This window comes from Pelodiscus sinensis, chromosome 12 (genome assembly GCF_049634645.1).
Source record: "Pelodiscus sinensis isolate JC-2024 chromosome 12, ASM4963464v1, whole genome shotgun sequence".
Lineage (NCBI taxonomy): Eukaryota > Metazoa > Chordata > Testudines > Trionychidae > Pelodiscus > Pelodiscus sinensis.
The window spans coordinates 29,795,855-29,820,484 of NC_134722.1; the positions used below are offsets into that span (position 1 = coordinate 29,795,855).

At 41.1% G+C, this 24,630-nt stretch overlaps 1 protein-coding gene across 1 annotated transcript in view; it reads right to left on the reverse strand.

The window, feature by feature from the left end:
- Window positions 1–1,283: 1,283 nt before the first annotated feature.
- The window catches only part of LOC102453654 (plasmanylethanolamine desaturase 1-like), an 86,669-nt gene continuing 63,322 nt past the window's right edge, over window positions 1,284–24,630 (reverse strand). The window contains exons 4-6 of the mRNA XM_075940231.1: window positions 20,467–20,611; window positions 3,460–3,672; window positions 1,284–2,311 (exon numbers count right to left, since the gene is read on the reverse strand). Of these exons, the coding sequence (XP_075796346.1) occupies window positions 2,190–2,311; window positions 3,460–3,672; window positions 20,467–20,611 (480 nt within the window). The 3' untranslated portion in view covers window positions 1,284–2,189. The remainder of the gene's footprint in view (window positions 2,312–3,459; window positions 3,673–20,466; window positions 20,612–24,630) is intronic.

Below are 24,630 nucleotides of genomic sequence, written 5' to 3' on the forward strand. Positions count from 1 at the left end.
AAACAAACACTCCATCAGGAATCCCAGAACCTCTCCTACCCCACCTTTTCCTCTGAGGCTCCGCCCCATCTACTCCTCTTCTCCCCACCCTCTGTAACATGCTGTTTCCCTTTCACCATCTCCCAGGTCACGAGGGACTAACCTGTGAAGCTGAACGAGGCTTTGGTTGAGTAGGGCTGACACAGATGATGACCCAACAGCTCCTCCATCTGTAGTAACTGGATTTGAGTGTTCAGTCAGTAGATGTGACTGGACACTATCAGGTGCCCTTTTGGACCAGACTTACTGGTTAGAAACCTAGCATATGGGACTGTTAGTCAGTTAACACTTTTAACTTCATCTACATAGGTTGAGCCTGTCCACTTGTTCACAGTAGGTAACATTTTCCCAAAACAATATAAGTGCCTAAGTGTCACTAATTTTCAAAGGGAACTTAATTACTTTTGAAAATTGTTCCTAGCATTCAGAACGAGTTCACAGTCTATATGGGACCATTTTCCAGGAGAAAAATATTTCAGGACAACAGGAATAAACAACAGGCATTTTTGTTCAGTCTGAAACTTGGCTGCAGACATGATCATGGCTGGCTGATGCCTAAAATGAACAGCTGAATTATTACCATAAAACTGTATTGCTGATAATTAACCTTAAAAGAGATGCAAAGTTCTTAGATGTTCAGAACTGTTAACCTAGCACTGTACCATTTTGCAGATGAATGCTATTCAGGATTCTGCAAATGAAAAATCCCCTACTCTTTTCTCTTAATGAACTGAACACATGCATGAGTGCCCCTTTCCAATCAGTAAATCTCTGCAAATCTGTGGATATCTGCTTTATAACCGTGGTCTCTACAGACCATGTTTGCAGATCACAGATCAGATGTGGAGGGACGCTATCAATTAGCTTAGCTAGGCAGACACACTTACATTTCAGCTCTGACCATAAATTCTGCTCCATTTCCCAAACATATAAAAAACCTTTTTTTTTTTATTGGGACAGCAGTTGAAAGAGAGATTCCAAGTTAAAGAAACAGGGACTGATTTTTCTTTCATTTCTTCATCAGCCAGATAAAATTCCATAGAAATCAATGACATTACAGGCATCTAAAATTGTGAAACCAGAATCAGGTCATAAAGACATATGTTAAATATGCTTCTTATTATTAATCCCCCTTCCCCTCCCCACACACACAATGTGCCCCATTCTAGCAAGTTAGTAAGCGGTTTTCATTTTATAAGTATATTACAAATGGCTCCTGGATGCAAATATTTCTCTCACTGAAATATGCCTTTCAAAATCAAAACATTTAATTAAATTAAGATTTCATTCATTATGAAGAATTTCAAACCCTAGTTCATACCCCATTATCTACATGTTGCTTGTCTATTCAGATCATAAGATCATTGAGGTAGGCACTATGTTCCTGCACAGTGGCTACAAAATGAAATTGGACTAGAGCCTCTGAAATAAAAACCTTTAACAACAAGAAGAACAGTAGTGAAGACTTCCTAGCACTGAACAGGACCAACGGCATAATTTTCAAACTTGAGCTTCATTTCTATTGGTGCGATTTTGTGTCAATAGTAGATTGCCTCCACATGTTATACCTAAAGGAAAACTGATGAACAAATCATTAGGGGTTGTAGAGCTGTGGCAACAAAAATGGAGTCTCAGCTTAAAAATCATGAGCAAAACACAGTTTAAAATTTGGCTGTTTAAAAATAAAGACCTAGTCAATGATATTTTCTCTTTAGCCCTAGACTAAAGCATGCAAATTAAACAATACAAACTCTTCAGTATAATGGCACAACGCCAATGTATATATCTTTTTTATACTGAAGCCAAACAGTACTTTATGTTAATTAACGTTTCTATTTATTTCTTGGTGCATTTATGAAGTCAGATGCATTGTGAGTATCCACCCACGTACAGTAATAGGATACAGAAGTCCTAACAAATACAACATCAGGCATAATAGTCTCTTAAAACCAATCAAGATTAGCAATTACATTCAATGGTTGAAATCCAAGCTGGCAAATCATCAAATTCTTCAGTCAACATTACAAACAATGCTCTGTAGAATTTTGAAGTTTTCATAAACTCATTGTGCCAGAGATTGGAATCCATTGTGCTAAAAAGAAGCTTGTTTCCTGTAGATACATATTAGTTCTTTATTTTCTGATAGTGCTTTATTGCATTTTCCATGCCCACTGTAAATCATCAGTTCGAGGCTTTTGACCTGTTAAGGCTTCAATAATATTTTCCATTTTCCTCCAAAATCCTATTCTGTCCAAGGGATAATTTAGCCAGCCTGGAAGGGAAAAGAGTTGTTTGTTAAAAATATTTTTCCAATCATGTCTTCTTTTTGTCTTTCCTCTTATTACAAATATTATAACTTGTTGATTACTGCTCTTCTTAAGCACAACATAAGCCACTGCCAACCCATACATTAATGATAATGTTTAAAGTACATGTTGAAGAGTTGTTGCAAAGCAATGTTAATGCCCTCTGCCTGCAGTCTCTTTCTCCTACCCCCACTATTCCTACTTACAGTACTTCTGTATCACATCCTTAAGACGACAAGCTTTTAGTAGCCTGGGAATCATATTCTCCTGAGCTTCATTCACAATCTTTTATGCACCACTAGATCACTGTACTTTTAGTTCAGTGCCACCATCTCAGTACTCGTTCTGTGGGCATTCTACACATTTTCCACTTAAAGTACCCTATTTAAGATCTATCTTTAAATTAGGGCTAGCAAAACAAATTTTCAAAGGTATCATCAATAATGAAATAAATAAATAAAAACTTAGCAGATGATTATGGATACATTTAAAATAGTATCAAAGAATCCAGAACACATAATTGCTGCAAACTAGCTTCACTAAATTATATGCAGCTGCTATCCTTGAAGCCATTAGCAATCTAAAAACATGATTTCCTTTTATAGAATGTCTAGTCAATTTAAAATTACAGCTAACAATTTACAGAGAACACGTGTTAATAAAAGCATAGGTATGTTACATATTTTTTGCATAACTGCAATATTTGATTGCCAATTATATATTGCATTAAGTTATACAAATACACTACCATCTGTGGTATGCACGTAATAGTTGAAAGGTTGAATGCTACTACATAAAACCATTCCTGTAATATGACAATACTGTGTTACACTGAAACATCTCCTTCATTTATGAGTAGTTTCTAACAATCTAACTTTGCATGAAAGAGAAAGAATTCTAGGCATCGCATTCTAGAAAGCACCAGATTTATAATATATTTCTTTTTTGATAATTCTCGTTTTAAAGCAAACACATCTTATTAGAAAGCAGCACCAAACAAAATATCCAGTTTAGAATAATCCATTCAATAGGAATGCATTTTTTTTTAACTTTCCAAATTCTTCCTCTTCTCCATACGCCACAGTATCAGACATTTCTCTAAGGTTTTATTTACCTGTGGTGATGCAAAAATAAGTTTCATGGGGTGCTACATGATGGATTCTGTGGTGGTTCCTCGGTAAAATGATGTGCATATCTTGCAAAACTGTGACCCATAGAGGCAGCCCAAAGTAGGAATGGGACCACTTATGAATCTGATTAGTCATTGTGACAAAAATAGCTAGTGCAAACATAAAGCAGTCCCAAGCATATGTCTCATGTATATATTCTATTTGGGGAAAAAAACATTTGACTATTAAGCAGTTTGTAAGACTATGCAAACACAATACATTTTAAAAGCAAATTTTGCATGTGAAAGTTAGATTATACCATTCAGTAATACAGGGAAATAGTAATAGGCAACTGAACAGTTCAGACTTCAATAGCTACCCTTATAAAATAGCTGCAATGACTAAACAATGCTTATGACATAAACCATGACCTGTTTTGGTTTTTTTCTGAATATGGCTAAACCAGAGGTGGACTACAGTCAGACTTGCACATACAACCAACCTACATTAGTAAGCAGGCATAATCACTCGGGATGTTAAAATTTGTTTAATCAACGAGTCAATGGATTTTCCATTGACTAGTCAATAAGCAGGGGAGTCACAGCGGAGTTACCTCCCAGCCCCAGGAGCTAACCCTGCTTTGGTTCTGCCTTTTAAATGTAGGAAGAGGCTGCTGGTTCTTAATACTTTTAAAAGGCTGAAACGCAGCAGGGGGGACCCTGCACAAGCCAGGACAGCTGATTCCTGGCCCACGCCTGGTCCTTCCGCTGTGCTTGTGATATTTAAATGTATTTAAAGCAGGCAGGCTCTTAATACATTTAAAAAGCAGAGGTGCAGCATCTGGGACTGGGTGCAAGCCAGGGTCATGCCCAGTCCCTGCTACCCCCATGCGATCTCTTCCAGGGGCTGGAGAGAACCAGTTTTTTAAGGCAGCAAGGAGGGGAAGCTTACATCCCTAATAACCACACAGGCATAATAGCAGTCATAATGATTACAAATGTTTTTATACAAAAACACCACTTATTAACTTACACTAATCATAATAAAAAGCACTACAGTCCAAACAGCTGGGAGGGAAAAAAAGTTGAACTCTGGCATGGAAATAGGTCTCATGGAGAAGTGTTGAGGGCTGCAGTGGAAAACAATATCAATCTTACTTACAATCCACCAAAACTCTCACTGCACAAATAGTCGATATTACATGGGGTTTGTCCTAAGCTTCTAAAAACTGAGCAGCTACTGCTGCATTACATCCCAAGGAACAGAAAACAGTGCACTTCTCCCCCGCCTTTTCGCAAAGTGGTAGGGACACAAAGGGTGTAACAACTGTGCATTGCAGGTCTATGCTATTGTGTGGATCCTCCTTTTCCTACCACTTCAACGGGAAGTTGCACTAGTTCCCCATGTAAACTACTTCAGCCACTCCTCTTCATAATGTAGCCTCTGTGAAATCACTCAGCAGTTGCTGAATAGCACATGGGTATTGTTCCCTTTCGCCTCCCTTATGCACTGGATAAGAAGATATACCACCTAGTTCTTATCTACTCGTGAGGGCTGGATAGAAAGTGCACTGTGTGCACACAGCAACTTTGTCATATATTCAAGTTCTTAGTCCCCTGAACGAACTGGATCTACTTCCCAATGGCTCTGGTAAAAGAAATCTACATCCTGCTCCATTCTCCCCAAAAGCCCATTTCAAAGGGAACATGCACAAGAGTAGGAGACAGGAACGCCTAACTTCCATTCCCACACCTGCCATTCTTTGCGCGTCACGAATTTCATTCATGCATTACCTTTTACTGCGCCTATTTCATATGCCACAGCTTAGCACTAAAAGGCAATATTTTCCATTCTGTGATAACAATTTTTCTGTATAAATTAGAACAGAAAGGTACTGTGGAATCCCAGACCTCACTGTAGAAATTGTTGACTCTAATAGGCCACAAGTGGATGTATGCCCACGTGTATATACTGTGTGTGCATGCACATACGCACAGAGCGCTGGCCTTGATGTCAGGTCAGCCTAGATTAGGGATGTAACCAAGTAGTTGAGTAGTTGACTACCCAATAACACTAAGCAACTACTCGACTACTCGTTCCCCCACCCTTGCTGCCTCTGTATCAGCCGGTTCCCCCTACCCCATCTCTGTGATGCCACCTCCCCAGTCCCACGGTACTTGCATGCTCGGCTCTTACTACATTTAAGCTGCAGAGCTGCAGCAGGAGTAGTTCCTGGACTGGTGCGACCTGGGACAGAGCAACTTCCCTTCTTGACTAATTGTGTAGTGGATACCAATTGTATTGACTACATCATTAGCCAATTACCTGCCTCTTAACATCATTAACCTACATTAAGTAAGATGGAGACACCCAGCTATTTGCTTGTAAACATTTATGCCCTGGGCATATGTTCCATTTTACGGCCCTACTTTGTTCTTTTTATTCCCAGTGGCTACACACTGTAACCATGTTGCGTAATAATAACTGAAGCACATTATGTTGACCCTGAGGTCTTCATAGAGGACTGCTGCCTACTATCCTTCAGCAGCCAACTCAGGAGACAGTGAGATGCACATTTTTTGTGTGTTTAGGGGGAAAAGTCCCATGAAAGCAAAAGTTTAGCTAGGAGCAAAAACTGTGCTAACCAAGCTTGGTCTATTACATTAATGAGTCCACACAAACAAGTCAATCTTTTTTCTACAATAGGTAGTAATTTGTTGAGTCTTTGTTTGGATCAGAGAGCACAAAAAGGCTTTCTAGTCAAAGCAGCACAGGCAAGCAATTCTACTTATGACACAATTTATATTTATTACAGAAGAGATTGTATTCACAAACCCTCAAGACACACATAAACAAAAAATAAAGACAAATGTTTTAAGGTATGAGTATTAGAAAGGAATATTATGATTAAAAGGGATACCATATAATTAGCTTCACATTTATTAAGACAAGTCTTTTTTGGGGGAAAAAAGGTTTGCACTCTTATGTGAACAATCTCTCTGCCATTGCAATAATTTATCAGTTGGTCCCTCATATCACCACCAGATGGGGCTCAATTATAGCTGAATTAGTTTATCATTATACAATTTTATGTTATACACACACAACACTGATATTACATCGATTATTTTAAAATATATCACAGGTGCATACTCTGTCTTCTAACCAAAATGCATATTTTAATTATCAACATGATCAATTATTATACCTACAATACACTCAAAACTATGTAAATTGCATGCCCTATTTGGATTAAGTTTCCTTTAATAAGAAGAGCAAGTATGAGCAAGAATTACAGTGCGAGTTTTATAGCAGGCTTCTGCCTTGCTGGAATTTACAACATATGGAGATTTCACTGCCTGTTGTGAAATCACGACGAGTACTTTAAAGCTTGTTCTCATGCCAGTGTCTTGTTTAGTTCCAGGTTAAACGGTAGCATCAGGATAAAATGCAGTTATATTAATTGGAGGTTGAAATCAATTACAATCAACCCAGGATTATTTTTGCTTTATACAAAGCAATTTTTACCTCTAAAAAAAAAAAAAAAAAAAAGAAAAAACCTCATGTCATAGAGCTTCAAAATTCAGTAAGGGAAATGTCCTATTTTTATCACTTACTTCCTTGCTTCCTGGAGGCTTTTCTTATTTTTTTTTAAACTTTCCCCTTCACAGTTGACACAAGCAATTATTCCCATAGAAAATAACTGTGCTTCCATTTTAGATACTCAACTGTTTCAGGACAGATTTGGGGGGGAAAGAGAGAGCGAGCGAGAGAAAAACAGAGAGCGCATTCACCCATTTTCTCAGCCTAGGCAAAGCAATGCTGCACACTCTAGTCCATGTCAATCAGCAGAACTTTGTGCTTAGGATCATCAGCAGCTGGGACCTCAAATGTCTGTTTGATAAAGAGGTGGCATAATGGCAACCAAGAACGAGGGATAAAAATCACAAAATGGTAGAAAACACGACCAGTCTGACTGACACTTCACGAGAGTGACAGGACGGTCAAGTTAACATGAAGGTGCATGTCTGTAAATCCACTCCCTTACTAATAGCTTAGAGCCATATTCAATATTTTTAAAAATGAATTTCTATGGCTTCAGCTCTGAAGATGTCAGGGGACTTATTGGACCTGGCTCCTCATCCCAAATCTACAGCAAAAGCAACACATCTCCCTCACAGAACATCTCTCACTCAGCGGTATGGCAGCACCCAGTTGAATCATACAGAGCCTTCCTTCCATCGTAGCTCTACATCCATATTTCTCGAGAGATGTGATCCCAGAGTCATTTTCTCAAAGACTGACCTAGCAATTGATTAGTCTTCAAGATACACTGCGTTTTAAATAAAATCTGAACACAAAAAGAAGCACCTCTTTACAAAACAATAACAACACATCATGGGGATTACAGTGGATGAGAAGCTGGATATGAGTCAACAGTGTGCCCTTGTAGCCACGAAGGCTAATGGCATATTAGGGTGCATTAGGAGGAGCATTGCCAGCAGATCTAGAGAAGTGATTTTCCCCTTTATTCGGCTCTGCTGAGGCCACACCTGTCCAGTTCTGAGCCCGCCACTATAGAATGGATGTGGACGCATTGGAAAGGGTCCAGCGGAGGGCGACCAAAATGATTAGGGGGCTGGAGCCCCCTATGAGAAGAGACTTTAGGATTTGGGTTTGTTTAGTCTGCAGAAGAGAAGAGTGAGGGGGGATATGATAGCAGCCTTCAACTTCCTGAAGGGAGGTTGCAAAAAGGAAGGAGAAAGGCTGTTCACAGTAGTCACAGATGGCAGAACAATGAGCAAATGGTCTCAAGTTACAGTGGGAGAGGTCTAGGTTGGACATTAGGAAAAAACTATTTCACTAGGAGGATGGTGAAGTACTGGAATGGGTTACCTAGGGAGGTGGTGGAATCTCCATCCCTAGAGGTTTTTAATTCTTGGCTTGACAAAGCTCTGGCTGGATTGATTTAGTTGGGATTGGTCCTGCCTTGGGCAGGGAGCTGGACTTAATGACCACCTGAGGTCTCTTCCAGCTCTATGATTCTATGAAGTCAGTCAAACACTGATAACATGGCATTTTATGTCACAATTTTTTTTCAAAAAGGGGAGGAGTGCCTAAAAATGGGCTTTTAAAAAAAATTGTAATGACTCCTGGCAAGCAGATGGGGACAGAGGTGGGGGGAAGGTTTTGAAATGGGATTAACTTAAAGTCGGGGTGCTAATTTATAACATGAAAGTTGACAAAGAATCCTTCTTTATGGTTGTAAACAAAACACCCTTCCCTTTTGTGAACCAGGTCATTTATTGAGGAGTCTAACTTTATGCACCCGTTTTTGAAAATCTTAGTTTGCATCTGTAAAACTTTCAAGTAAGGAACACAGGACTGCTTCCATGGCATTATGATTATGGTGTTATACCAACATATTAGTATAAAAAAGAACCTAAGCACACTGCAACACAGAAAGTTAAGATGAAACAATCTCTGAAACACAGCAGAGTGCATTCCAATTTCTGTCTTTTGCCTAGCATTGCTAGAGTGGTTTGGTTTTTTACATCTTCACTTCCAGTTCCAGGTGCTTTTCTGAGACAGAGAGGGGGTCAGCTACACTGTTCTCTAAAACTAGCAGAGTGCCCACAGAGCAGCATGTGTTTCTACTGGTGGTGCACATCTACACGTACTGCAGTGGAAGTTATTCCACACGTGAATGGAAAAAAATTAGAAGAAACATTGGTCAACTATCTTCTCTAGCCAGCTCCTCAGACACATGTTGCCTCCATACTTGCTCTGCAGAGTCACAGCAGAGAGGAACATGGGCAGCGAGAGTAAAGTAAACAGAGGCTACCAGGGAAAGGAGGCAGACAGCGACGCCAGATATCTAGTGGCATTAGTACCCACCCTTCCTCAAAATTTGTCCGAGACAGGCTTCCCTAATGTAGACGTGCTACCTTGATTTAGAACCCCAGGAGGCACTGGGGAGGAATAACTAAGGGTATGTCTACACGGACGTTAGTTCGAATTAACTTTGATAGGCACTACACTAGCGCTATGCTAGTTCGAACTTAATTCGAACTAGCGGAGCACTTAGTTCAAACTAGGTAAACTTCATTGTACGAGGATTAAGCCTAGTTCGAACTTACTAGTTCGAATTAAGGGGTGTGTAGCCCCTTAATTCGAACTAGTGGGAGGCTAGCCACTCTGGCCAACACCAGGGAAACTCTATTGCCCCCCTCCCGGCCCCGGACTCCTAAAGGGGCACGGGCTGGCTACGGTGCCGGTGCCGGTGCCAGTGCCAGGTGCAAGCCTGCCAGCACCCAGCTAGCAGACCCTGCACCTGGCACGGCTCGAGCCAGCCACCCGATGCCCCCCAGCCCTCCCCCTCTTCCCGGGACCAGGCTGGCGGCTCCCGGGAGCTTGCCTGGGACCACAAGAGGTGGGCACCCGCCTGGTCCAGTGCAGACATCGTGGACCTCGTCCACAACCTCCGCACTAGGCACAGGAAAGTGGCCGTCTAGGGCAGGATAGCTGCCAGCCTGGCCACCCAGGAGCAGGGGTGCATGAAAATCAAGGTGGTCCACTGAGACCCCCAACCCTGAGCCCTGAGCTTACAATGGCCGTACTGAGTCAGACCAAAGGTCCATCTAGCCCAGTAGCCTGTCTGCCGACAGCGGCCAACCCTAGGGATCCTGGAGGGGATGAAACGAAGACAGTGACCAAGCAATTTGTCTCGTGCCGTCCCTCTCCAGCCTTCCACAAACTTTGGGCAGGGACACCACTCCTACCCCCTGGCTAATACCACTCCATGGACCCAACCTCCATCACTTTATCTCACTTCTCTTTAAACTCTGTTGTAGTTGTAGCCTTCACAGCCTCCTGCAGCAAGGAGTTCCACAGGTTGACTCTTTGCTTTGTGAAGAACAACTTTCTGTTACTAGTTTGAAGCCTGCTACCCATTCCTTTCCTTTGGTGTCCTCTAGTCCTTCTATTATGGGAACTAATGAAGAACTTTTCTTGATGCACCCTCTCCACCCCACTCCTGCTTTTATAGACCTCTATCCTATCCCCCCTCAGTCTCCTCTTTTCTAAACTGAAAAGTCCCAGTCTCTTTAGCCTCTCTTCATATGGGAGCTCTTCCAAACCTCTGAACATTTTAGTTGCCCTCCCCTCTCCCACCCTCTCTCTTCCCCTCTCCCACCTCCTTTTCCCAGTCTCCCCAAGTTTTGTTCAATAAAGAGAGATTCTATTTTTGACCACACATTTTCTTTATTTTGTACATCAGGAAGGGGGGCTAGGGAAGGGTAAGTGGAAGGAGGTGAGGGAGGACTGGGGTACAAGCCCCCGATGGAGAGGACTGGGCTGGCTCTGCGGGCTTCTGGGGGTGGAAGCTCTCCTGCAGCCCCCCAATTGCCCCCTCTCCCCAGATGGCAGCCTGTGGCAAGTGCAGCCGGGCTGATGGCCGAGTGCTCTGATGTGCCGAGTGTGGGCACTCCAAGCCAGGACTGGTTTTCAAGCGGGGCACCCCTGAGACCTGTCTGTCAGGGGTGGGGGTCAGGTCCCTTTAAGCACAGCCCTCGGCTAGCCTGAGGCAGCAGCTCCACGCTCTAAGTCCTCATCTGATGCCCTGCCGGCACTGCTTCTGGCCATCCTTAACCCCGGTTCAGGGTCCACTTAATGTGGACATGCTAGTTCGAATTAGCAAAACGCTAATTCGAACTAGTTTTTTAGTCTGGATGCGTTAGTTCGAATTAGCTTAGTTCGAATTAACTAATTCGAACTAAGTTAGTTCGAATTAGTGCTGTAGTGTAGACATACCCTAAGAATGGCCCTGGTGAGGGCTATTTCGAAATAGCAGAAGTGGAGCATCCACACACACCTTATTTCAAAATAGCTATTTCGGAATAGGCGTTATTCCTCGTGGAATGAGATTTACAGAAGTTGGAATAAGCCATCCATTATTGTGAATTTATTTAGAAATAACGGAATTGCTGTGTAGATGCTCACATTGTTTTTTCGAAATACAGGAAGTCCCCGGGTTACATGGATCCGACTTACATCCGATCCCTACTTACAAACGGGGTGAGGCAACCCCGCACTAGCTGCTTCCCCCCAGCAGACCAGCGAGACATGAAGCTAGCAGCTCCCTCCCCCTCCAGCAGACCAGGGAGACGCGGAGCGGCTTTTCTCAGCAGACACCTCAGCTTGAGAATAAAGGACTGAGGGAAGTGAGGTGTGGGAGAATAAAACTGAGCTCTGGAGAAATGTTTGGCTAGAGTTTCCCCTACAATATGTACCAGTTCCGACTTACATACAAATTCAACTTAAGAACAAACCTACAGTCCCTATCTTGTACGTAACCCGGGGACTGCCTGTAATGCTAATTATCTCAAAATAATGTTGCAGTGTAGACGCATCCTTGATGTCTCTGGGTGATGGTCAGGGGAAGGGCAGAAAGGCTTGCAGATGTGAAGGGAAAACGAGGAACAGAAGAAGAGAGGAGGGAAGTCATGATTTCAGACAGAAAGTTGCTGGGAGTGCTGGGAGAAAGTAAAGGAGATACCTCCTGCTGTCTGACCCCAAATATGTTCCCAAGTGGCAGACCTGGCTACTAGTTCCACACCAGGGGAGAACAAAGGACAGAAGAGGTCTATTGCAGGACTGTGTATAAGTGGAGCATCACAATAGTTCATGTGATAGGTTGGCCAGATTCAGAACACTTGGGTAAGCTTGGTTTAAAACTTTTTAGTGCTTATCCTACCAGGCCTCGTCGCCAAACCTTTTGAGCTTCTCAGCTTTTATGATAAATCATTTTGCACATTCTTAGAGGTATTTTGGTAAAACTGAGTAGCTTGTGATTTTAATATCACTAGCCCTAGAGGCTGGGCAAGAACTATTTAAAAGGGGAAAATTGGAGGGGTTTGGTTATTTGTTTTTACTCTCAACCAGAAAAACACTAGTTTTAAGGGTAAAACTGAAGAGTGCTATATAAATTCCTAGAAAGGCCAATCTGTCTGGGGTATTTCAATTTCTCACTGTCAGCAGAAATGGACAGTCAATACTTATGATTGACCTTCCTCACTAACATTGTTTTATGTACTGGCATCACAATGGAATTTGGAGGCAGTAGGATAGGTAAGCCTGTGGTAAGCACACAGCAGCATTACAATGGCAGAACAATAGCAATACAATACAGGCAGTCCCCGAGTTACGCGGATCCGACTTATGTCGGATCCGCAGTTACGAACGGGGTTTGCTGCCCGTCTCCCTGGTCTGCTGAGACGGGGAGCAAAGCCTCTGAGGACGCCGGCAGCGGGACAGCCGCGGCGCATCTGGGATCTCCGCTGCCTGCGTGCTCCCCGGCTTTGCTCCCCGTCTCCCTGGTCTGTTGGTCTCCAGACCAGGGAGACAGGGAGCAAAGTCTCTGAGGACGCCAGCAGTGGGACAGCCGCGGCCCGTCTGGGCTGTCCGCTGCCCCGTGTGCTCCCTGGCTTTGCTCCCCGTCTCCCTGGTCTGCTGGTCAAACAAATCATGTCAAACCAATCTGATAGCTTTCTCTGATAGGATATCAAGTCTTGTGGATAAGGGAGAATAGGTGGACGTGGTATACCTACACTTTAGTAAGGCATTTGATATGGTCTTGCATAATCTTCTTATCAATAAACTAGGCAAATATAGACAGGGCTACTATAAGGTGGGTGCATAACTAGCTGGATAACTGCTCTCAGGCTATGTCTACACGACGAGTTTTGCCGGAAGAGGCAATGCAAATGAAGCGCAGATTAGCATTTTCTTGCACTTCATTTGCATAATCTCTTCCGATCTGTTTGCACAAGGGGTTTTTGTGCAAAAACAAGAAGTGTGGACATTTCCTTTTTGTGCAAATGCAAATTACTCCACTTAGGAACAATCTGTTTCACACAAAAAGAATGGGAAGTGACTGTCTAGAAAGGAGTACTGCAGAAAGGGATCTAGGGGTCATAGTGGACCACAAGCTAAATAGGAGTCAACAGTGTGATGCTCCTGCAAAAAAGCAATCATGATTCTGGGATGCATTAACAGAAGTATTGTGAGCAAGACACAAGAGCTACGTCTACATTGGCACCCTTTTCCGGAAATGCTTAAAACGGAACAGTTTTCAGTTATAAGTACTTCCGGAAAAAGCACGTCTACATTGGCAGGATGCTTTTCTGGAAAAGCACTTTTCCCGGAAAAGCGTCCGTGGCCAATGTAGACGCACTTTTCTGGAAAAAAGCCCCAGTCATCATTTCGCGATCGGGGCTTTTTTGCGGAAAAGACTACTGTGCTGTCTACATTGGCCCTTTCCGGAACAATTTTTCCGGAAAAGGACTTTTGCCCGAACGGGAGCAGCATAGTTTTTCCAGAAAAGCACTGACAATTTTACAGTAGATCATCATTGCTTTTCCGGAAAAGCAAGCGGCCAGTGTAGACATCTCGCAGCTTATTCCGGAAAAACAGCTGCTTTTCCGGAATAAGTGGCTCAGTGTAGACACAGCCAAGAAGTCATTCTTCTGCTCTACTCTGTGCTGATTAGGCCTCAATTGGAGTACTGTGTCCAGTTCTGGGCACCAGATTTCAAGACAGATGTGGAGAAATTGGAGAAGGGCCAGAGAAGAGCAACAAGAATGATTAAAGATCTAGAGAACATGACCTATGAAGGAAGACTGAAAGAACTGTACTTGTTTAGTTGGGAAAGGAGAAGACTAATAGGCGACATGACAGTAGTTTTCAGGTATCTAAAAGGCTGTCACAAGGAGAAGGGAGAAAAATTGTTCTCCTTGGCCTCTGAGGACAGGACAAGAAGCAATGGGCTTAAACTGCAGCAAGAGAGGTTTAGGTTGGACATTAGGAAAAACTTCCTAACTGTCAGGGTAGTTAAACACTGGAATAAATAGCCTACGGAGGTTGTGGAATCTCCATCTGTGGAGATATTTAAGAGCAGGTTAGATAGACATCTATTAGGGATGGTCTAGATGGTACTGGGGTCTTGTCATGAGAGCAGGGAACTGGACTTGATGACCTCTCGAGGTCACTTCCAGTTCTATTGTTCTATGATTCTATTAAAATGTTAATGGCAGACAAGACAGTCATGAACAATGTGGAGGGAGGAGGGTGTATGGAATCAGGTAGAAGATGAGAGGCAGGGAAGAGTCACAATTACAGGATCACAAGGTAACTTCATTTTGGCACCTGCACAGCTTGTTATAGTCCATGTGATTTTTTTTTTATTTTAAATTACCACACCTGATCTTGGGTTAACTGCCAGGGTAATCAAACACTGGAATCAATTGTCCAGGGAGGTTGTGGAATCCCCATCTCTGGAGACATTTAAGAATAGGCTAGATAAGTGTCTATCAGAGATGGTCTAGACAGTATTTGGTCCTGCCATGAGGGCAGGGGACTGGACTCGATGACCTCTCAAGGTCCCTTCCAGTCCTAGTATTCTATGATTCTATAAGGCAGAAGTGAGTTCAATTAAATGGCGGAAGAGAAATTAAATGGTGGCTCAGTCAATGAGGATTCAGAGAGCATGTTTCATGCACAGGAAAGAGGTGAAGCTGGGAGAAGGAAACAGAAGGGGAAAGAGGGAAGAAAATACAATGGGTCAGAGAACTAGTCCAGGGCCAGGAGCTGGACAGCTTCACAGAAGTGCGAGTGAGCAACAGGATAACTACCAAAAAAGGGGATAGAAAGGTAAATTTGGGAAGTCATAATAAATAAAGTACTCAAGAGCCAAGCACTGAATTATGGCCTTTTGTACTGAACCCAAATGTCATAAAAATTGAACATTTTAGTCTGAACAGATGCTTAATTGTAGGCATTTAGTGAAACATCATAAACCAAAAAAAATCTGATATGGTTGTAAGCCAGGTACTATATTGTATAATAGCAGGGATAAATCAAGGCACCTCAGCCTGATGTTTTGGTGGTTACAATGATACAGTAGAAATAAAACAATGTGCTAAATTCCAAACCAATTAATTCTAAGTGCTTAATTTTAAAAAAGTAAATTCTATTTAAAAAATAAATACACAAAAAATTATCCCTGTGAAAGAAGAGCGAGGACAAAAAGTTGAGCAGCCTTTAGTGAGAATTGCAGAGATAAAAATTGGGCTTTATGTTAAGCTGCTACAGAATCCAATGATAATACTGAAGTAACACAGAGGGTCACAAAACCATGAATCCTTAGTGGGGATTTTTAATTTTCTAATAATGAAGTTCTGGTCTCATCTACTCCCTCAATCACAAAGCAAAACATAAAAAAAAAGGTGAGCTCTGGGGTTGTTCAAAGTACAGTAGGCTCAGCATTCAAAACTGTTTCATAACATAATGCACACAGGCTTCTTTTCATTTGCCCTAAACATGGAAAGGGGAGGGAGTTACTTTGGTTACCAAAAACACTCCCCCCCCCCCCCCCGAAGGCTTGACAGGTTCTTTCCAAAGTCTCCACAGTGTCTCTAAACATTCCTTAAGCCAAAGAGCTGGGCCTGACTTACAACATTCTAATCTAGTTCTGTCCATCCTCACAGATGATGAGAGAGTTTGAATCTGATGCTTTTATTTAAATTAATCTCTATCAAATATCCCTTGGAAAATGTGAGGGTAAATGCCTCTTCTTTGTTTACACCCATCTCACGCTGTCCCTTGTAGCTCAGTGGGCCAGCTTACCTGTGATATATTCACTGTTTTACAATATAGTTGGCTTTATTATATTCAGCGGTACTTCAAGGAACCTACAGGTTTGAATCCTGTAAGGCACTGGCTTTAACAGTTAACATGAGGCTTAAGATCGGTAAACTTTGGCATAGATAAATTTAAGTAGCTCATTAGAAGGAACTGGAAATAGATGTAAGGGGGAGTCTTGGCCATATGACATCAACTGATCACAGAACAGGAGTTCAAACCAGCTTCTGGATGGAACATCCAACTGCAAATGTGCCATGACAACTAATTGATGTATATCATAATGGGTTAAAATCACTAGCCTATAAAAAAAGGACACCTTAGCACTGGTAAGGGGAGGAAACATAAATAAAGAATAACGGTAACCCCCTATTAAATATGAATTAGAAATGGTAACGTTAGCGTAACATATTATAAAAGCAGCATCCCAAGGCAGCAAAGGTAGAAATGTAGACCTTGGGAATGGCCAGAATGAAGGTGACGGTAATGAGGAAAATAAGGGCTAACATCCAGGATGTTCTGCAAGACATGGTGTAAATATGAATGTTCCGATCTGTATTATTTCTAGCTATGTTGCTGATTTAGTGTGTATAATAGTAAATAAATTACTCATTTGTAAATATAAAAAATAGTTTCTATAGTATGAATGTTGCATCTGTGCACACTGAGGTTCCCAGCTATAAAATAATTGAAATAATAATTTTACTGGGCCTGATCTTGGGACAAGGACTGGTCACCTTGTAATATGTGGTAATCTTCGGATCAGGCTACACCATTGTTCAGATTTTGGACTGGTCTGCCAACAAAGTAACATGATAGGTTAGGAAGGTTTTTAATGATTGGTAGATGATCCTAATATTGCTGCCCAGGTTCACATTTATAGAGAACCTGTATAAATGTGAATCAAGGATAGTCAGAAGTTAACTCTTCCACTTGGAGCTGCAGCTGGCTCCATCAGTTGGCTAAAACATGGCAAAAGAAGGACAATTGTTGAAAATCTCCTGAAATGACCAACAAGAATCCCCAGGAGTGTGATGTCACTTGTAAAGGCCAGAGTTAGTTATGGGCCCTTAGCTCCTTGTTCGAGGGCTCAACACTTTGCAGGAGCAAACCCTCGAACACATTACTTACATCTGCAAACCAGATGTACATTCTAAAATACAAGGCTGATGTAGAGACCTGAACTGATTATTCAGTTAGGGTTGTGTACACTTCACAGTTTAAAGCGCTGCTGCAGCAGTGCATTAAACTGAAAGTGTAGCCATGACACAAACACTGGGAGAGAGTTCTCCCAGCATTCTTTGTAAACTATGTCTGTGAGAGGTGCACTGTAGCGCTGGTTCACACTGGCACTTTACAGCGCTATAACTTGTGCACTCCCGGTATGTTTTTTCACATCCCTGAGCCAGAAAGTTATAGCGCTGAAAGTGCCAATATAAACTAGGCCTAAGTGTCTGTTTCCCTAATACCAGATTACAGAAGTTAACCTTGCTATGGTAAGGAAATATGCCCATTGTGGATAGCTTTGCAAATTATTTGAAGGAACACTAATAGGAAATCATTACACTACATTTATTACTTTGTTAAGTGCAATATGCTTGGCGCTGTACTAAACAAAATCCAGAGAGCTCCTGCCACAAAACACTTTCAATTTAAGCATTATAAAGGACATAATTCTCAAGGTACTATCATTTCTCTCACTTGAAAAGTTATCTATCTGTGTATTTTCTGAAACCTTTTATTCCATTTTTTAAAAAGGATTCAACTATGGAATCACATTTTGTCAAAGTGCTCTTGATCTGCATGTTTCTTCCCCCTCTTAAATGAGTTGTTAGTGGGCACTGAAGCATCTGTTCAACCTAGAATACGTTAACAAAATATATATAAAGCTAACTTGTGACATGCACTTTAAGAAACGGTTACTCTGCATGTTTCCCAGCTTCTAGCTCCTTGATGCTCTCTGCCATGCTGTAGGTGGCATCCAATCAGAGAGACCGCCACTGAGGGCCAGGGAGAAGGGCTGCAGTTTTTTTATTTTATATTCCAGTTAAGTACAGGGAATGTAAGGCACTAAGGTGTGTATAGCACGAATAATGAGTTGTACTAATTCACAGAAATTCATTTTTTGCCATCACACACTGCTCCTTTTTCTATAGACCAACACTTTGAAAGTTCGTTTTTATATGTCATTTACTTCCCTGGGGTGTAATGCTTCCGAAAAATATTGCCATCTTTTAGGCTTTGATAGAAAATTATTTATGTTAAAGCAGATTCATTATTCTGGACACACTGGAAGTTGAAGGTTCTTTTTCTTTTTCTTTTTTAATTAAGGTGATTTCAAAGATACACATTTGGAACATACAGAAAAGACCAACATTGTCAGCAGACGCTGAACCTCACACATGAGTTTTCTGAGCACAGAAGGGATATCAGGAGGTTTATTAAATGAGGGAACGCTATTCTCAATTGGACGGGTCACTTGATTTTAAAGCACAAAAGGAAAATTAAGATAACGAGGTTGCTGTAAGCAGTTACCACATGGAATCCCAAAGAAAACAAAAATCTGATCTTTGTAGTGTAAAAAAAAATTGCAGTAGCAATTAAAATCACATAGAAAATATGATTGTTGGGGAAAGCCTGACAACTGACATCAAGAGGTTAACTTTTCTATTCTTTTTAATCACTAACTAGTTCTGTCATCTTTCGGTTCAGCGCAAAACCTCCCCAGAGAAGCGCCTCCATTCTTTGAATGTCCATAAGGCAATTAGGTTTTACATTTTTAAAACTGAAGGGTTTTACAGGATGAGCCAATTTATATGTTTCCATAATAAGAAAAGACTCAGGGCTACTGAAGGATCTATTACAAAATGGCTTAGGTGGTGCATTATTGAATCATACAAAGCCAAGGGGCTTCCAGGCCCCAGAGTCTGTAACAATCATTTTGTGGGAACTACCTGGGCAGAATACAGAACAGTTTCATTTTTGGAAACCTGTAAAGAAGCCATTTGCTATTTGGAGTTCCTTGAACATGTGCAGTACAAAGTGCTATAAATCACAGGGTCAGGCTCTAGCACAGGCTGCGCTGGATAGAAGGGTGCAGCAATAGCAGTGGGGTAGTTAGGTTTTTTCGTTCCTGAACCTTTTTATTGTCTTAATAATGCTGGTCAAGTCCCGGTCATAGAAACAGTTGGGTGAATATAGCTGTGAGCAAAAATGGGTGATAGCTTTCAAAATGGAAAATTGCAACAGCTATATCTACCAATTAAACTGTTCTGTGAACAAATCTGATGATTAACTGGATATGTAATTAAGCCTTTATTATTAGTCTAATTGGATGGTTAGGGGAATTATTAAGGCTGTTAAGATTCTGTGCAGCAAGCTGGCTGTGCAGTACAGGCAATATGAAATTTAGCTCATTATTAGCAGGGCCAGGTGAACATGTGAATGGAAATTCGAGCCAGCCACACCCAACCCTTTCAAACCGAACCCAAATGAACCTGAATAGAGTTCAGTTCAGCAGAGACTGTTATGATATTCTACTGGTTGACCAAGTGAAGACTTATCACAGGGAGGCAAACTAAAGGGAGGAGATTCCCAGACACTGGTCTAGGATAATCTCAGTCTCGGACACCAGGTCCTTGAAACCTAAGTGGTAAGTAGTTCTTGCAACACAGAGATATGGTCAGTTAAGAAGCAGCTTGCAATACAGTAGTTGTTCTTTCTGAAGCATGGAGAGAGTGGACTGATTCCCAGAAAAGTCTGGCACTCCAAGGCTCAGTGCTTGGAGAACAAAGCAAAGGAATGAGATTGGTTTTGGAGTCTGCAAGTTTACCTGCTGCCTGCATAACCTGAACTTTCCCAGGCTCACTTCCTCATGATCCTTAGATCAACATTCTACTTGCTCCATGCCTACCCCAATCAGTGCACATCAGCACAGACTCTAGGTAAAAGGAAGAGCAAGAGACAAGCTGGGCCTTGATAAAACGTATCTCCACCCCACGCTTTTACCTGCCATAGTTTGTGAACAATGGACTACACTTTGGAAAAAAGACAATCCTTATATTTAGAATCTCTTAGTGGTAAAAATCATGGCATTGATTTTCAATCGCCCCACACCTTTTTTCATCACGTACACCTCGGCAGAGTGAGTGGAGAATTCCAATTTGCAAACATTAAAACTTGGCAGTGGTGTCAATGACAATACAAGTTGCAAGGCAGCAGAGAACAAAGCCTCAGAAGTCCCTCAACAATGACAAGACGTGCTCTCCCCTCTTTGTCCACCTGGAAAAAAATAATTAAAAAATTGAGCTTACCTGGGGTTTGAGAGAGGAACTGATATAACATGCAGGCCAGTGGAATTATGGTTATCAAACAGTTATCTCCATTAGTCTCAATGAAGTCATGCCTCGTTATTGCTGTTGGATCAATATGATGCTCTCTAAATGGTCTGATAAATGCCTGTTGGTAGAAAAAACAAGAATAATGTTAATTATGTTTTCCATGGTCCCACAGACTTTTCCCCAAGTTTGTGTGTTCAGTGTGTTTCCCACCAATATGAAAAATCTCGAATTTAACAGAGGTCACTAAAAGTGTGATCTTATCAAGCAACTTAGCATGAAAGCATTAAAAAAAGCATAATCATCACCAGAACTCAAATTGTTCATAGTGTAGAGGCCTCAGGAAGCCCAAGGACTGTGACTGGGTAACAGTGCAGGACATTTTCCTAGTTTGCATACCCATCCAGAACCAGCCACAAGCTAGCCAAGAGAACAAGGAACCCTTTAGTGTTATAGCCAACACCGTAAATGAAGCAGATGCTATGTCAAATACAGCAAACAGCGGTATATAACTAGGCAGTGGTAGAACCAGTCTAAAGAACAAAACAGGTCAGTTTTAAAAGACCAGTTCTAATTGTTGGGTCCATAATTAATGTCTGTGAAGAAAAATAGTAACTACAGTTAAGCAGGTAAAAATGCTACCCATGGAAAACGAGTCACAAGTTACCAATGGTGTAACACTGAAATGGCATGTGTGTGCAGAACATGTATGAATTCCCAAAGGGTTGGCTGTTGGGCTGATATCAAAATAAATATTTTGGATGACATCACAAATCTTCAAGTGACACAAAGTTACAAGTTACAAAAATCACAGACGTTAGTGCTTTTGTTTGGATGTAAATGCTAGCATTCCTGTATGAGAGTTAGGTGTTGTTATTACTGAACAAGAACACCCTGATGACCATTTGCTATTGGAGCAATGCCTTGTGACCATTTAACATCCCAAATTTCCACATGGATGTATTCTGTTCAAGACACTGACACATCCAATGTCTGGAATGAAAACAAATATGGGATATTATTAATTGACGAGGCTGCAAGAACTTAATCTACACTGCTACTGTTACAGGAATTCCCTATAACCACAGAACTGAAACTAACATTTAGAAAAAACGTTTGCTTTGACAACTGATTGTGTTTTTGTAATTATATCAATCCACATGCTAGATTAGCTGCTTGTAGGTTCATTTTTCTTACTTCAGCAAACTAAGAAAGTAAAATTGTGGAATAAAAACAACCATTTAAAATTACACCGTAAAAATTATTTTGGATCCCAGTTCCACAAAGGAAATTCTTATACAACTGTGTAAATGACAACAGGAGTTTTACAATTCAGAACAGAGAGTTCCCCCTAGAAAGACTTTCAAAAACTTATTTTTCTTAATAAAATATGTCATAGGATTACAACTCAAATTTTCACAATGAATGGCATAATTTAATGTTCAGAATAAGCAAATTAAAGTAAGCCAAACTCCACAAAAAAACCTAAGGTTTACTTAAAACAATTGCAAAGAATTTTAGAGTCTTCACAATTACAGCTTTTGCATTTGAATTTTCAGACCAAATGACTTAATATCACACTATCTACAGCTACAAGATTTTAGATTCTGTGCGTATATGGATATTGACTGAGACTATGGAACAAAAAGAGAGGAATTTATTGGAGAAAATATAAGAAAGAAAAATTCTGGTACAGAAACTATAATATTAAAAAACAAGTTAACCAAACCAGAATTAGTACAATTCAAAGCAAAGTGTATTTCCAACATAAACTTGACCTGCAACTACATTACCTAGGCCTTGTCTACACTGGCAGCATAATGCAGGTTATGTATAGCTATGCTTTACAGAAGGCTGCAACCTTACTGCAGTATGCAGTTGGGGAGAGGTATCTCGAACAAGCTCTGGCAGTTCCCAGCTGTGAAGCCTTTCCCTGTGGCGGGAAAAGGCTCTAGCAGCAGGACGCTACATTCTAAAAATAACCATGCAGACAGGAGAGGCACTGCTGACTGTAGAGAGCCATATTCAACACATACCCTAAGATTCTTAGCTCTGCCCACCTAGCAGTGTGGATGGGGCTTATTTATACCCACGCTTGGAGGGCGCACAGTCTGTATTCTTCATACCACCATAACTGTAGACGTAACCTCAGCCAGCTACAGAACATCAATATATCTCATTGTATTGATGCCCATGAAAAAAAGACACACTAATATCTTCATATTAATTCTCCTTGTCTAGCAAACACCTAGTACACGTTTGAGGCTGACTAGTGAACAAATAACCACCAACGGAAGGCTGTCCTAATAAAGGTGAGTTAATATGTGCTCCAAGTACCTAACTGTACCTTGAATCAGTTTTCCCAGAAAGTATTGTAAGTTTCCTCTAATTGTTGCTAATCATTCAATTTATTTTAATTGCTATATATTTTTTAAAACCTCTTAGACTCTTGTACACAAAATATAAAATAGATTTGTGTGACAGTCATTGTCATCAAGTTAATTCTGTGTACCGACTTCTCCCAAAGTAACTTGTTTTCATTACTAGCAGACTCTAAAAGAAAAATGGCAGGTGAACAAATGCAGCTTATTACTTTTTAATACCCTGATCTAGCAACTGGTGGCACGCATGCACAGCTGTGTGCCTACATGGAACCCGCCAGTTGCAACAGAACTCAGAGAAACATAGCTGCAGTCAATTGCAAGATCAGGGTCTTAGCTTGTAGGAAAAAATTCTAATGGGATGAAAGACAATTTTTACATTTTAATGACAAATTTATCATCTCATAGCAAATGTATTTCTTGTATCAACTTTTCAGGACACAAAAGGGAATTTCAAAACTGCTATGTATCCTTACAAGATGGAACATGACTTCAGAAAAAAGAAAATGATCCCAAGAACCTTGAAAGAAGGAAATACCACTGATTTAAAGATGACTTATGGAATATGTTGTAAAATTTCTCAGGAGAAAGAGAATCAAAGCTGCTTTTCCCCCCTATGAAAAAGGATGAAAACCAGGCATTCATCAAAATGGGCTGCTGAAAGAAAGAAAAAGCAAGCTAGAAAGAAACCCTGTAACATATAAAAGATTGCAAACATTGCTGAACATCAGAAATATCATCAAATGTATAGTTCAGCACAAATAACACACATATATATGCATAAGGATAAAAGCAAATGGAAAGGAATAGCTCCATGTTGAGGTTCTTTCATGGAAGTGGGACTGCACACATGTCCAACTATAAGAGACAAATCCCATGCTTTCATACCAAATGGGAGCACTGCACATGTAAGGAGCTACTTGCTTTCAGGAGGATCTAAGAGAAGAATTTTACATGGTATTTCAATCATCTGTATCCACAAATGCTTGCAAAGGGATTCTATAAATGGTGGAACTCCATGATGAACTGAAAATATCATCAAGCGGCAAAAAGTGACTTGTTAAGTAGCACCATAGTTACCAGCTCATTAACATACAAGATAATGAATATTACTTGCACAAAGAATATTTTATATTATTTAAGAATACTATATGAAAGAAAGGTACATAATTTCACAACACGCATTCTGATACTAAGCATTGTTCCATGTAAAATAAAACATGATGTATATCTGACCAGTTACCAAATTCTAATCTACATGTATCCAGATGATGCAAAAGGTCACTTTAAGACGGAAGGCCAAGGTGAACATTGTGCTGAGTTTGACAAAGCACTGTTTGCCCACAGACTGGTGTGAGGGCATGAGAGAGAGGAGGGAAAATCTCCAACCTTGGATCTGAGGTGGGGCAGAAGCAGCACTCCATCATAAAACCTCCTCAGCTTAATCTCCCTTTTCTTCCTGGACCTGCTTTAAGGTTAAACAGAAAAACTGAACTTCTGTGTAACACGTGTTTCTCCTAGACAACGAACAAAGCTGGAATGTCAGTCAGAACACCAGTGATCCTGGCGTATCCCCCTGTGAGGAGGGAGCACCTCCAAGAAGAAAAGGTGGGGAGGAGGAATCAAGATGACAAGGCACAATCCTCCTACAAAACCCAACAAATTAAACTACACACCTGAGCCTCTTTAATCTGGCAACCCTGGGAAACAGGGTTTGATGGATTAAAGATTTTGCCAGGCCAGGGAGGGCGTGACGGGG